This window comes from Dama dama, chromosome 1, assembly GCF_033118175.1.
Source record: "Dama dama isolate Ldn47 chromosome 1, ASM3311817v1, whole genome shotgun sequence".
Lineage (NCBI taxonomy): Eukaryota > Metazoa > Chordata > Mammalia > Artiodactyla > Cervidae > Dama > Dama dama.
In genome coordinates this window covers 10959106-10974345 of record NC_083681.1, presented here as the reverse complement: position 1 = coordinate 10974345, position 15240 = coordinate 10959106, and the positions used below count along the sequence as shown (strand labels likewise).

The 15240-nt window shown below is 38.5% G+C and overlaps 1 protein-coding gene across 1 annotated transcript in view; it reads left to right on the top strand.

Annotated features, from left to right (window-relative positions):
- Window positions 1-15240, top strand: part of CNTN5 (contactin 5) — a 1550500-nt gene that overhangs the window by 1493755 nt on the left and 41505 nt on the right. The window contains exon 21 of the mRNA XM_061143613.1: window positions 7741-7850. Coding sequence (XP_060999596.1) covers window positions 7741-7850 — 110 coding nt within the window. The remainder of the gene's footprint in view (window positions 1-7740; window positions 7851-15240) is intronic.

The window sequence follows — 15240 nt, the reverse complement described above, 5'->3', positions numbered from 1 at the left end:
CGCAGCTACTCATCCAGGGTACCAGGAAGAAGGTATCGCCTTTTCAGAGCTGACACCAAGCCCCGAAGAGAAAGGTGCCAGGTGCCGTATCAAACGCAGCCACCAGATTTCATGTTGATGGAGGGAAGCACAGAACAGAAGGACTTCAAGGCACTCCTGACAGTACTAGCTCTCAACCCAGTTCCCCTGGCACATCGACAACGGATGACATTCACATCCAGAGCACACTTCCATAAGTGCTTGTGTGCATTTGCCAGGCCCTTAGTCTTTTTCCTTTCCTCTCAAGAAAACTATTGGAATGAGTGAGGCATGCATTATTGAAGGCAAAATATTGAACGTGATCTGTTATGGAAGGAGTCATCCTTTATACACATAGATACTTAGTAAATCACTTAGGAAATGACTCTCACCCCTCGAAGGTTGACTATTGCCCTAAAGTACTGTCAGAAATTACTGGGCTTCCCTAGTGACTCAGAAGGTAAAGAGTCCACCCGCAATGCAGGAGATCTCAGTTTGACCCCTGGGTAGGGGGGATCCCCTGGAGAAGGGAATGGCAACCCACTCCAGTATTCTGGCCTGGAGAATTCCATGGATAGAGGAGCCTGGTGGGCTACAGTCTACGGAGTCACAAAGAGTTGGACACGACTGAGTGACTAACACTTTCCCTGTCAGAAAACCTCCAGATGTTTGTTGTTTTTTTTTCCTGTTAACACCCTTGAGACGCTGAAACCTTTCAAGGTTTACACAGTGGAAGTAACCCTGAATGACTCTTTCAGTGACAGGCAGCAGCTCATATAAAGTCAGAGGAAAGAGGTTTGCCTGCTTGGACTTCCATGCATCGTAGACATGTACCATTATCTCTATCCTTTGAGCCAAGCAAAAGTTATGTGGATTCCAACCCTGATTTGACTTCAGGTCTCAGGGTATGGTATAATCCAGGGGTCCCCCACCTCCGGGATCTAATCCCTGATGATTTGAGATGGAGCGGATGTAATAGTAATAAAGGAAATAAAGTGCACAATGAACATAAGGCACTTGAATCATCCTGAAACCATCCCCGACCCTGTCCTTGAGAAAACTGTCTTCCATAAAATGGGTCCCTGCTGCCAAAAATGTGGGGGACCACACCATGCAATACTCTCATATTGGAAACAATCCTATTTTTTAAAAAAGAATAGCAAAGTTCCAACATAACTGACTTTAAAAGTGCATAGTACAAATGATAAAAAGCAAATTTTTTCCAACATGAGAAATCAAATCAGTCTTAATTTCCCCATCTTTAGAAATACCTTTTAATTAAAGTTATATTTGTTTTCCACTTATTTCTTGTTACTATAGTTTTGGAAAGAAACTGAGAATTCAATACATCCAATAGAAAATTAGAGGGAACTTTAATATAGATTAATTGTAGGTTGAAAGCTTTATTTATACTTAATGTGTGTTAGCCTTTTCTAGTTTTTTTTTGGGGGGGGGGTCTTTTTCCTTATATGGAAAAAATGTGTGGCTTTTACTTTTTATTAAAGTCAGAAGCTTCTTCTTGCTTCCAGAAAAGGATATGCAATTATCCTCTTGCAAATTGAGCTACCACAGCTCAAATTAAAACCTGACTTTCATGGGGTGTTATTCTGCAGATCAGTCCTGAGCTGAAACTGAGCTCAGTGGGATTTATGTGAACTTGAAAATTAATAAATTGGCATATTAGTTGTAAAATACAAGGAATAATTTCCTGACTTTGCCAGATGATCCATTTGGATTAGTGCCTATAAAAGTTCAACTACAGCTATCTTCACTGAATTTTTAAATAATGAAGCCATAGCCCTTCTCCCAAGGAGTTTATTAAACTGTCCTTTGATTAATGGTGTTGCCCACTACTCCTGGGAAGTCAAATGTATAATCAATATTACAAGCCCATCCCCCCATATTACTTGGAGAACTCAAGCTGATAGGTCACCTAACACAAATGTATCATCTAAATTCATGAACATGGCAATGCTGTACAATATTTTTAATATAATTCAGTTCAGTTCAGTTCAGTTGCTCAGTTGTGTCCAACTCTTTGCGACCCGATAGACTGCAGCACACCAGGCTTTCCTGTCCATCACCAACTCCTGGAGCTTACTCAAACTCATGTCCATAAAGTTGGTGATGCATATTTCCAAGCATCAGGGTCTTTTCCAATGAGTCAGCTCTTCACATCAGGTGGCCAAAATACCAGAGCTTCAGCTTCAACATCAGTCCTTCTAATGAATATTCAGGACCAATTTCCTTTAGGATGGGGTGGTTGGATCTCCTTGCAGTCCAAGGGACTCTCAAGAGTCTTCTCCAACACCACAGTTCAAAAGCATCAATTCTTTGGCACTCAACTTTCTTTATAGTCCAACTCTCACATCCATACATGACTACTGGAAAAACCATAGCTTTGACTAGATGGATCTCTAGTCAGCCTGTCCACTTTATATCCCAAGACTGGAGTGAAGGAGCCAGCCATGGTCTAATTAATATCATCATAAGTGAAAAAAAAAATCTTTAAAAATCTTTGAATTTTTAGACATAATGCTAGTATAATCTCAGAAATAAGTCCATAAATTTTAATCAAAATTTCCAAGTATAACAGACAGAGGTAAGAGTGGTGAGAAACATCCTGGCATTTACAGATCAGGAGAGTTTCAGAGATGCCTGAATATAAGATCTATGAGGAGCAGTGTAGCTGTGATGCAAAATTATTAAAAAAAAATAAATTCCAGGAAATAGGAATAAAAGGAGTTGATAGTAAGTCTGTAACAGGCTTAAGTAGGAAATGATGGGGGTTCAGGTGGGATTCCTGATGACTCAATGGTAAAGAATCTGCCTGCCAATACAGGAGACACAGGAGACCTCAGTTTGACCCCTGGGTCAGGAAGATCTCCTGGAGGAGACCTTGGCATGGCTGCCCATTCCAATATTCTTGCCTGGAGAATCTCATAGACAGAGGTGCCTGGTAGGCTATAGTCCACAGGGCTGCAAGCAGTCCAACACGCCTGACGCACTGAGCACAAGCCCAGGGCTTCCAGTAGTTTCTGGCAAGACTGAGAGAGGCCAAGCGGGGGTTCCGATATCAGTATTCCTGAGATAAGTTAGGTGTGGAGGGCAAGGAGAAGAAAACATGGCAGGAAAAAACAGTGTAAACCCAGAGTGTACACATAGATGTGTGCACAGAAGCAAAACAGAGTGATGGTCAGAGCCCGGCTGACTGCCTTGCTCAATTCCTCTCTCCGCCTCTAGCAGCTATGCAACTTTGGGCAAGCTGCTTAACCTCCTGCTCCCAGATTTCCTCATCTGAAAAATGGTGGTCCTGATAGTAGGTGTGTTGGGAGGATGCATTAATACATTTAAAGAATTTTAAATAAGGCTTGGCATATATCAAATCTTCAATCAGTGGCGGTTATTATTATTACCTTTGGTTATTCCCCCCTCATCTATTTTGCTTGTTATTTTTTGTTTGTTTCAGTCTTATTCTGTCAGTTACTTGTCCATTCATCTGTCAGTTACTTGGAAACAACTGTGCAGCAAGAGAGTAAACTATATAGTCTCCTGTAAAAAATCTCTTCCACCCCCCAAATTACCCTAAGAGAGAGAGAATGAGCCAGCTGCCTCCTTGGTGCAATGTAAAAACAACAAAAGAGAGAGCACTTGAGATCTGAGTTCTACTTGGAACTCTTTGAGATCTAGAAGAAGAGTTTAGATAAATCAGCAAGGTTCTATGCCACTTTTTGCGTTTGCAAAATGAAAGCATGAATTTAAAACATAGATTCATAACTCAAAACCTAAAGAGATCAGGTAAGAAATATAAATAAGTGAAGTAGTCCCAGAAGTGAGACCATAGGGAGTGGTGGAGAATCTGGCAAACTAAAAGAGCATGCCCTCACTAATGGGACAAATTGATAGCTCTCATCTACCAATATCCAAGGAGTCAGACTTGGTATCACCCATTTTTCCCAAAATAAGCCACAAATTCTTATTTTAAATGAATTGTTGGAATTAATCAATTTAATACATTACTTGGGCAAACAAAGCATGGCTGAAGACCCTTTGGTCATCCATATATGAGCATAGATCCAAGAGACTTTCTAAAATTTGCCTGGTTGTGACTCTTCATAATTCAAATACAATGGGATACCCAAACAGGACATCTAGTTTCAATCCAAAGCAAACATCTGATGATCTAGTCAGCTACTTTTTAAATTTTTAGTTTAATTGGAGAATAATTGTTTTACACTCTTCTGCTGATTTCTGCCATACAGCATGCATAAGCTACAAGTATACACATATCCCCTGCTTTTGAGCCTCCCTCCCACCCCCGCGTCTTACTCCTATAGATTGTCACAGAGTACCAATCCGAGCTCCCTGTGTTATATGGCAACTTCCCACTAACTATCTGATAGGTGGTAATATGTATCTTTCAATGCTACTGTCTCAATCAGTCCCACCTTCTCCTTTCCCCACTGTGTTCATAAGTTCATTCTCTACATCTGTGTCTCTAGTCCTGCCCTGCAAATAGGTTCATCAGTACTGTTGTTCTAGATTCCACATATATGTGTTAATATATGATATTTGTTTTTCTCTTTCTGACATACTTCACTCTGTACAACAGGCTCTAGGTTCATCCAGCTCAACTGAGTTGACTCAAATTCATTCTTTTTTATGGCTTAGTAATATTCCATTGTATATATGTACCACAACTTCCTTATCCATTCATCTTGTCTGCAGACAAACTTTTTGATACACATGAAAATGTTCACCGACTAATAAACGGTGCAAATTGAAACTTTTGGGAGTAAATTGAATGAGGTCACCTTTTTACCAGAGAAGGCAATGGCAACCCACTCCAGTACTCTTGCCTGAAAAATCCCATGGACAGAGGAGCCTGATAGGCTGCAGTCCATGGGGTTGCGAAGAGTCAGACATGACTGAGCAGCTTCACTTCACTTTTCACTTTCATGCATTGGAGAAGGAAATGGCAATCAACTCCAGTGTTCTTGCCTGGAGAATCTCAGGGACGGTGGAGCCTGGTGGACTGATGTCTCTGGGGTCGCACAGAGTTGGACACAACTGAAGTGACTTAGCAGCAGTAAGAACAGCACCTTTTTACATACTTAAATTTTCAATGCAGGTCAGCATGGTAATATTTGATACTGGCCAGAATACTGGAGTGGGTGGGTAGCCGTTCCCTTCTCCAGGGTATTGAACCCAGGTCTCCCACATTGCAGGTGGATTCTTTACCAGTCAAGCCACAAGAGAAGCCCAATAATACTGGAGTGATTGGCCTATCCCTTCTCCAGTGAATCTTCTGAACCCAGGAATAGAACCAGGGTCTCCTGCATTACAAGAGCTATCAGAGAAGCCCCAATGTTTGATATTATTTATATCTAGAAAGTGAAACAAATAAAAATTTACTGTTCAATTCTTGTTTCATTGACCCTCATTTAATTAGCTGTGACCATTGATCAAAGTGACTTTCTAATATTGCATAATATTTAGCCCCTGTGAGTGCAACTGTGGAATGCCTTTTAATATCTGACACTGATTTAAAAACCTTAGAGCTTTTAAACAGAAATTAGGGTGCTAGTTTGGGAAATAATTTTCTGAATATTTTTCTTTATTTCTTACTTTTTTAAAACTTTCATCATTCTGCTTAAAAAAATATTTAAACTGTGTAGTGCTACAGAAAGCTGAGAGAGAAATTCCTTTCTCTAAAGGTAGAGATAGAAATCCAACCACATATTTTGTGCTTCTGAAATTATTTATCTCCTTGCAGTCTTCTTTGGCAAAGATATAATTACCTTAATTAAAAAAAAAAAAAGTAGAAAAAGGCATTTGGCACACAAATCTCTGCAGTGCATTCACTGAAAAGATAAGCAAAACTCCTTCTAAATAACAAATGATATTTAAAGAGTGGCTTTCTTTGAAATAAACCATATCCTAAATCTGGGAGATCAGATTATACACACTTAAGAACATGAGCATTTCCTTTCATTTACTTACAAAATCAAGAATTTTAGCTCCTATTAAATAGTGATGAAAAAATTGTTGCAAGTTTGCTGATCAGAATTCTAGGATAGAATAAAATTAGAAGCTTTTCCCATTTTTTTTAAAAATGGTAGATGCACAAATAACAGGCAGTTGGAAAGTGGGGTGTGGGAAACCACTGAGCAAAATATAATAAAATAAAAGATATTTAAAGGATAGAATGAGAAATTGCAAATTATACCATGGCAGAAACTAATGTCAGCTTCTGTGTAAAGATTAATGTGAATTTATCAAAGTACTTTGTATTAATGCAAATATGGTATGTAATTTTAATGAAAGCTTGACCAAAAGAAAAACCATTGCTTAGTACAAACTTTGAAAAAGTCTTTTGTGGACTTCTTTCATAGTAACAAGGGCAGATGTTTTTTGCTTTTATTTTTTCAATTAATAATATATGAAGGCTCTCAAGGTAGGCATGTGGCCACTGTCCATCAGAAAATGAAATAGTCTCAGCAAATGGCTATAATTCCCTTTATATTTCTAAAACATAAAAATCTTATTTAGAACTCTGCCTTTGCCATCTGGTTGACTGAATCTAAATAGATTCATCTGAAGTCTTAGCAATGATAAGCTTCGTCTGAAATCTTGGCAGTGATATGGGGTTAGAATCAAAGTCTCTACAATTTTCATGGGGTAGGAGTTTTTGACATCGACTGTGTACAGATTGGTTGAACTAAAGTATGGCCTTTATTCTGCCATTTCATTTAACGTGTGTTTGTGACACAGTATTTATGATTCAGCAATGTCAAAGCTGGAAATATTTTGTTCCTCACAAACAGTACAACCTCAAATAAAGTGCATCTCTTGATGGATGCCAGTCAGACATGATGTATTTGGGGAAAAAAAGCAAAAACTAAAACAGTGCAGAAGGTCACTGAGCATAGACACGAATGAAAAGGTGGTTTTGAGCAACAGCACCAAGACCTTCAGGGACTTTCCTTTTCAGCCCATACCAGTCTTAAAAGTCAATGCATGCCTTTTAAATATCATGATTCATAACACATTCTTTACACAATCATGGAAATGTGGCTTTGTGGTTGGAAAAACAACAAAAGAAATCAAATGAAACTTAGATCCTGTTTGTACCTTCACAAGGTAAAAAGTAAAATAAATGATACTTTCTGAATAGATATTTTAAGTGCCAAGAACTATGCTAGATAGTTTATATGTATTATTCCAATTAAAACTAACCTTAAAAACCTACGAGCTAAGTATTCTCAATATGTCTGGTGATAGATGATGGGACTGGAGCTCAGGAAGAAGTAAAGTAACTTGCCTGCAGGCAAATAATTTTCTGGAAGGCAAAAAACAACCTTAGCAAGCAAAAAAGCCAAGCCTGACTCCTAGTCCACTCTTTTGACCATTATGCTAGTCTGGCAGACAATTTAAGTCAGATAATTTAACTTCTCCAGAAACATCCTAGTTAATCCAAGGATAAAGATCTTCTTCGCTTGTCTTGCTAGATTTATTGTCATTGGTAAGGTACTGATGAGACCTGATCTCAGAGAAATCCAAAAAGATCATCTTTTTATCTTGTGTTTTTCATAATCACCAGAGCCCTTCATTTAAAAAATCGGGTAGAAGGAAGTAACACCTGCTGTATTCAGGTGCAGTACTTTGGTAGGTGTAACCCGTTACCTCCGTGGTTTATTATTTCCATTTTCCTTCATACAGAACCCACTGCTGCTCCCACAGATGTCAAGGCTACAAGTATGTCTGTGTCAGAGATTCTTGTTGCATGGAAACATATTAAAGAGAGTCTAGGAAGACCCCAGGGATTTGAGGTATGAACAGAATTCTTGAAAATAAGCTTATTATTTCTGTTGCCATTGTTTTCTCCCAAAGAGATGGTTGGTGACACTTTAACAAGATTACATTCCTTTGAAATTTTGCTCTATGGAAAATAAGAAATATACTATTTTACTGACATATATTATGCTGCTCGTTAGCTGGCTTATTTTTCAGGATAGTAGTTTCCATGGCACCAGGCAAAGGTTTTTAAAAATTGAAAATAAATAGACCTTAAGATAAAAACCAGGACCTACCAGCTGCTATTTACCAGTATCCAATTTCGGTTAAAAATATTCTTGTGTATTTCTGTCTCATAATTTGATGTATGAAACAAGTTTTCCTTCTATACTGTTCATGGCACATCTTACCTCCTATACTAACTTCTCAAATTTGCTTGAAACTTGGTAACCTGTACCTATTTACTCAAATGGCTTTTTGTCCTTCAAATTGTGTTGTTTTTAAACATAGCTATGCCAGCCTTATAATGGTAAACATTTTATAACAATTCATTGATATCAGTAAAATTTTAGCCTCCACATGGACTCAAGGTCCGTGGGCAGAATATACAGAAGAACTGTACAAAAAAGATCTTCATGACCTAGATAAACATGATGGTGTGATCACTCGCCTAGAGCAAGACATCCTAGAATATGAAGTCAAGTGGGCCTTAGAAAACATCACTGCAAACAAAGCTAGTGGAGGTGATGGAATTCCAGTTGAGCTATTTCAAATCCTGAAAGATGATGCTGTGAAAGTGCTGCACTCAGTATGCCAGCAAATTTGGAAAACTCAGCAGTGGTCACAGGACTGGAAAAGTCACTTTTCATTCCAATCCCAAAGAAAGGCAATGCCAAAGGATGCTCAAACTACCGCATAATTGCACTCATCTCACACCCTAATAAAGTAATGCTCATAATTCTCAAAGCCAGGCTTCAGCAATACATGAACCGTGAACTTCCAGGTGTTCAAGCTCGTTTTGGAAAAGTCAGAGGAACCAGAGATCAAAGTGCCAACATCCGCTGGATCATCGAAAAAGCAAGAGAGTTCCGGAGAAACATCTATTTCTGCTTTATTGACTATGGCAAAGCCTTTAACTGTGTGGATCACAATAAACTGTGGAAAATTAGGACAGTTAGAACTGGACATGGAACAACAGACTTGTGAACTGGAGTATGCCACAAAAACAAGATCCCAGGCTTTCAGCCCGCTCTTATTCTTGCCTTTGCCATGAGGTATAGGACTAGAGGGGTAACTATAAAAGGCAAAGAAGTGACATCCAACCCAAGATCTTAACTGTCTTTAAACTTTTAATGTTTACTTTTCTTCTGTTTAAACTCCCACTTAAAGAAAATCATCTTGATTTTTGAACAATGATCTAATATAGGGCTTGTATATCAACATAGTTTCCAGGCTAAAAATCACATTTCTTTACTCTATTTGTGTTTTCAAATAATGCCTAAGAGCTATTTGATTATTATACAACTAGCATTAGATAAAGATTACTGTGATTGGCAGTTTATACAATCTTACTAAGAGTTACAGCAAAGGACATTTATAGAAAAACATTACTTATAAGTATTGTGGATTTATTTCCATAATTTTGCTTCAATTCATTATTTGGCAGTAATCCAATATGTATCATACCAGGATCACATGTTTGTTTTGTTAAAACTCTTTTTCTCACTGTCCATGCTGCAGGGACCATGTCTGTTTAACAGTGAATCTCAGGACTGTGAATACAATTGAGTATTTGTTGAATGAGTGAATACCTATGCTTCACAGTCAACCCCTGTTGGTCCCTCTGTAGAAGATATGGGAGTGGCCTTCACTGGCCATGGCAACATCCCCCAACTGCCGAGAACGTTGGCTGTATAATGAGGATTATCCTCCACTGTTATTACCTGAAAAGATACCTTCCTCATAATCAGGCAACCCTAGGTCAATTACACTGACTGAAACTCGTCCCTTGATTCAAGGAGAAAACGAGTTAATGCTGCAACTTTATCATCCGGAGCCTTTGTCATGTACATCAGACCAACGTTAGACTATCTGGGACCCCATTCTGGCTCAGTTTCTTCTCTTTCCCTGCACTCTTCTCCTCTTTTCCTTATAGATTTACCTGCAAGCATCCTCAATAAATCACAATGATAAAATACCTGTCTCGGGGTCTGCTTCTATGGAACCCAATCTAAAACAACTACCTAAGCATAGGTCCACCTAGAATGCTGAATCAGAACATCTGGTGTACATACTTATAGAAAGTCACAAGTGTATTCTGTTGCACAGAACAGTGAGGATTCAGGCTTCCACATCTCAAAGTGGTGCTCCTCTGCCACAGCCAGATCTTCAACTTTTTTTCTCTGTCTGTACTAGTAGCGTGACATTCATATTCCCACCATGATTCACCTGTAATAACAGCTTTCTATCAGCTATCCCTGATAGCTCAGTTGGTAAACAATCCGCCTGCAATGCCGAATTTCTGGGTTGGAAAGATCTGCTGAAGGAGGGACAGGCTACCCACTCCAGTATTCTTGGGCTTCCCTTGTGGTTCAGCTGTCAAAGAATCTGCCTGCAATGTGGGAGAGCTGGGTTCAATCCCTGGTTTGGGAAGATCCCCTGAAGAAGGGAAAGTCTACCCACTCCAATATTCTGACCTGGAGAATTCCATGGACTGCATGCATCCATGGGGTCCCAAAGAGTCAGATGTGACTGAGAGACTTTCACTTTCAGCTTTTTCATATTCCCACCCTGATTCACCTGTAATAACAGCTTTCTATGAGGTTCTCCAGAGATCACATAAGATCTAGATTTGTGCACAATCCTTCTCTTTCTAAATATCAATCATCATTCATTCAAGAAATATTTATTGGAGGAATACTAAGTAACAGACACTCAGCTAGATGCTAGGGATAAAACAATGAGCAAATTGAAGTCCCCATCTTCATGAAGCTTATGTTGTAGTAGGAAACACAAACAATAAAGAAGCTAACAAATAAATATATGGTATAATATCAGTTGCTGATGTATACTGTGCAAAAAGAACTGTTCAAGAAGGTAGCATTGACTGTTGACTATAGAGATTTGAAGAATCACAGCTCCTGAGGTTGTGACATTTGACATGATCATATGAGAGATAGGGGGTGGGGGGCAGAGAACAGCAAACTCAAAGACTCTTACCTAAAAGCATCCAGACCTTGTTCAAAGAACAGAACAGGAGTAGTATTGGTGAGATAGCAGTGGACAGCAGGGAGAGTGGTAGAGTGAAGAAAAATGGCCAGGACAAGAACAGGTTAGGCGGAGTCAGTCTTGGGAACCACAGGGACTTTAGATTTTATCTGCAGCACAAGGAAAAACCATGAAAGGATTGTGATAAAAGAAAGTCAAGTCAGGATCTGACTCATTTTAAAAGGGTCTCTTGGCCTAGAGGGTAAAGAATAGACTCTAGAGAGGAGCTCGGGAGATCAATGGAAAGACAGTCCTTCCGACGTAATGGATGATGACTTTGCTTTTAACTAGAACAGTAGCAATGGAATTGGTGACACATGACCTTTTAAGATACATTTTGAGTGGAAGTGTGACAGGATTTGATTATGAATTGGATGTGGACTATGAAAACTAGAGGTGTCAAAGGTAATTCCAGAGCTATTTGACCCAAGAAACTGGGTGAATGACAAATCACTCACATATGTAAGGAAGTCACGGAGAAGAGCATATTTTAGAGGAAAAAAAAGATATTAAAGATTCTGGTTTTAATTTGTTAAATTTTATAAACATTTTTATTTCAAAAAAGTTATCAATTAAATCTTGCTTTAAGAGAAAGTTTAGAGATAGCGCTATCACTCTGAGAATTCATCAGTATATTAATGGTTTTTATACATGTGCTAGCTGAGATCATTGAATGTTGATAAAGATGTCTGAGAATTTAGCGCTACGGTCTCCCACCATTTGGAACAGAAGAAAGAAAGAGGATATGGCCAAAGAAATTACAGGAGACACGAAGAAGTTCAGAAGCCAAGAAAAGAATTTTTAAGAAGGCATGTTCTACCGAGTCAAACAAAAGCTGCTAAGAAATTGAGAATGGTGAGGCCTGAGACTGTCCAATGGATGTAGCAATGCAGACCTACTGAGATGCCGATGATCATGGTTTGACTAGAGAATAAGGTCAAAATCACTCCAGAACAACACTCAAGAGTGTCAGAGCACAAAGTTTTTGCTAAATCTATCTTATTCAAAATGACAACTTACAAGCAAAAATGGAATATCCTTAAGGATGTAAATGAATGGGGATTAATCAAATTCTGAAGCAATCACCAAAATGACTGCATTTTTAATTAAAATAAATCAAGGCAAATTCTGACAACTAATTTTAAAGATAGAAACAACAGAATCCATGGGCACAATAGCAGTTATACTATATTATAGTGCATTGTGAGTTGAAGTTTTAAAAAGATGGCATCTTGTCACAAAAAAGAGTCAGTATCTTGTTAATGGGAAAATCAAATGCATGCTTTTATGACCAGAAAATAATTAAAACATTCAGGACCACCATGGTGGTTAAAAATCCACCTTGCGGCTTGGGGCACATGGGGTACTCCCTGCTCAGGGAACTGAGTTCCCACATGCTGCAGAGCAACCGGACCCTTACATGGTAACTACTGAGCCCCCACACCACAACTAGAGCTCTGTGCTCTGCAACTAAAGATTCACATGATGCAACAAAAGATCCTGTTTGCCACAACTAAGATCCACTGCAGCCAAGTAAATAAATAAAAGAAAATAATTGCAAACCTTATATAATTCAATAGCTAAATATGACATGGTTATTTTAAACAAAATATAGGCAGCAAAGACTGTTTATAAACATACACTATCTCATAACTGTATAGATGCATGTAGATTTTAAAAATATGCCGTAAGTGAAACTTACCAGCCTTACTCACCCACTCTTTTTTTACACTCTCCCTCCCTTTAAAAAAACCTCAACTAAATATTTATAAAACATACAACCCCTAAAACTTAATATTTCATCATATTGCTGTCCCCCTCCTGTATTCCATCCCAATCACAATATTGTTATATTTACCAATAGTGTAATTCTGAGCATGGTAACAGTGAAGCAACTACATACTTTTTGTCACCCAAGTAATGAGACTTGTTTTAAATGTTATGCATTTATCTTGTCATCCTATGTGTCATTTTTATAGCTGTAATTGCAGTTTTACCTGCAATGTTTAAAGTAGTTAGTTACTTTAAAAGCACTAGCTGTGTGCCATTTTTAAAATAGTGGAGACAGTGTTTTGGGCCAGCTCTCTTGTTTTTCCTGAACTGAATGTGTGAGTAAGAGAGGAGAGGTTTTGCTCTCATGAATACTTCATCCTAACAGGAGAAAATAAACAAATAAATAAATACAACTAGGTAAGTAAAATAGTATATGTAGGTAACAGTACATATAAGTAACAATACATGCAGAAATGCAAACTTCATTTAAGGAACAGAAAGAGGTGAAGTAACTAGACCTTGACGAACAGTGGTGTAAGTAGAATTTAAAGCAGTCAGAATTAGGTGAGCAGACACAGGTTATATAGGGGTAAATAGATCATGAAAAGAGTTTGTATTTTATTTCAAATACAATGAAAATCCATCAGGGCAATTTTAGGAGGAGACTGACAAGGTCTGATTTATATTTTTTAAGATATTACTCTGGCTGCTGTTCCATGCAGAATGAAAGGGCAAGGAGAGAAAGGTCAGGAGTTGAATCAGGAGGTTATTGCAATAATCCATGCAAGAAATGATGATAACTTAGACTAAGGTCGTAAGAGTGAAGCAGGGGGAAAGTAGACTTATTTTAGAGGCAGGGCTGGCAGAATTTCCTGATTGATCAGACATGGAGGGAAGGAAAATGATGATTCTCATATTGGGCTTGGTCAAATGGATGCACAGTGGTGCCATTTATCAAATCATAACAGAAACAATACATTTTTTTAAAGGGAAAATCTGGACAAAGAAGAGATTTGAAAGTGGGAAATAAAGAAGTATGTTCCAGCTAAATCAAATTTGAGATGCCTAGTGGGCATCTAAGAGAATAAGTCAAATAAGCAATAGGATAACTGAGTTTGCAGTCTAATTAGGAGATCAGAGCTGAAGACAAAATGGGGGCAATCACAGGGCTGGTATTTAAAACCACTCTACTACATGAATGGACAAATTTCCAGAAAGGGGAAAGAAGAGGAAAGAAGAAGTGGAATGAAGGGGGTGATGACCTACCACCTGGTACACTCAGCATGTAGAAGTTTAGCTGAAGGAAAAGAATCATCAAGGAGAATAACAAGGAGAGATCAGCTTGATTGGGGGTGGGGGGCGGAAATCAGGTGTGTGAGGTATCAAAGAAAGTAAAAGAGCTAATCAAAAAGAAGAAAATGGTCAGCTGTGTTTAAACTTGCTAAGAAATCAAGTCAGATAAAAGCAAAAAAGTGTCTACTATGTTTAGAGGTCACTGGTGATCTTCTGAAAAATTTCACAATTAAATGAATGATCAATATCCCTTATGTTATCAGTTTAGTTACATATGACCAGGTAATGGTGGGGGGAGCTCTTTTTTTTAGATATAAAATACCCTTAAGATCTTCCTCAGCAATCAATGCAGAGAAATAGAGGAAAACAATAGAAAGGGAAAGACTAGAGATCCCTTCAAGAAAATTAGAGATACCAAGGGAACATTTTATGCAAAGATGGGCTCAGTAAAGGACAGAAATGGTAGGGACATAACAGAAGCAGAAGATATTAAGAAGAGGTGACAAGAATACACAGAAGAACTGTACAAAAAAGATCTTCATGACCCAGATAATCATGATGGTGTGATCACTCACCTAGAGCAAGACGTCCTCGAATGTGAATTCAAGTGAGCCTTAGGAAGCATCACTACAAACAAAGCTAGTGGAGGTGATGGAATTCCAGTTGAGCTATTTCAAATCCTGAAAGATGATGCTTTGAAAGTGCTTCACTCAATATGCCAGCAAATTTGGAAAACTCAGCAGTGGCCACAGGACTGGAAAAGGTCACTTTTCAATCCAATCCCAAAGAAAGGCAATGCCAAAGAATGCTCAAACTACCGCACAATTGCACTCATCTCGCACGCTAGTAAAGTAATGCTCAAAATTCTCCAAGCCAGGCTTCAGCAATACGTGAACTATGAACTTCCAGATGTTCAAGCTGGTTTTAGAAAAGGCAGAGGAACCAGAGATCAAATTGCCAACATCTGCTGGATCATCGAAAAACAAGAGAGTTCCAGTAAAACACCTATTTCTGCTTTATTGACTATGGCAAAGCCTTTAACTGTGTGGATCACAATAAACTGTGGAAAATTCTGAAAGAGATGGGCATACC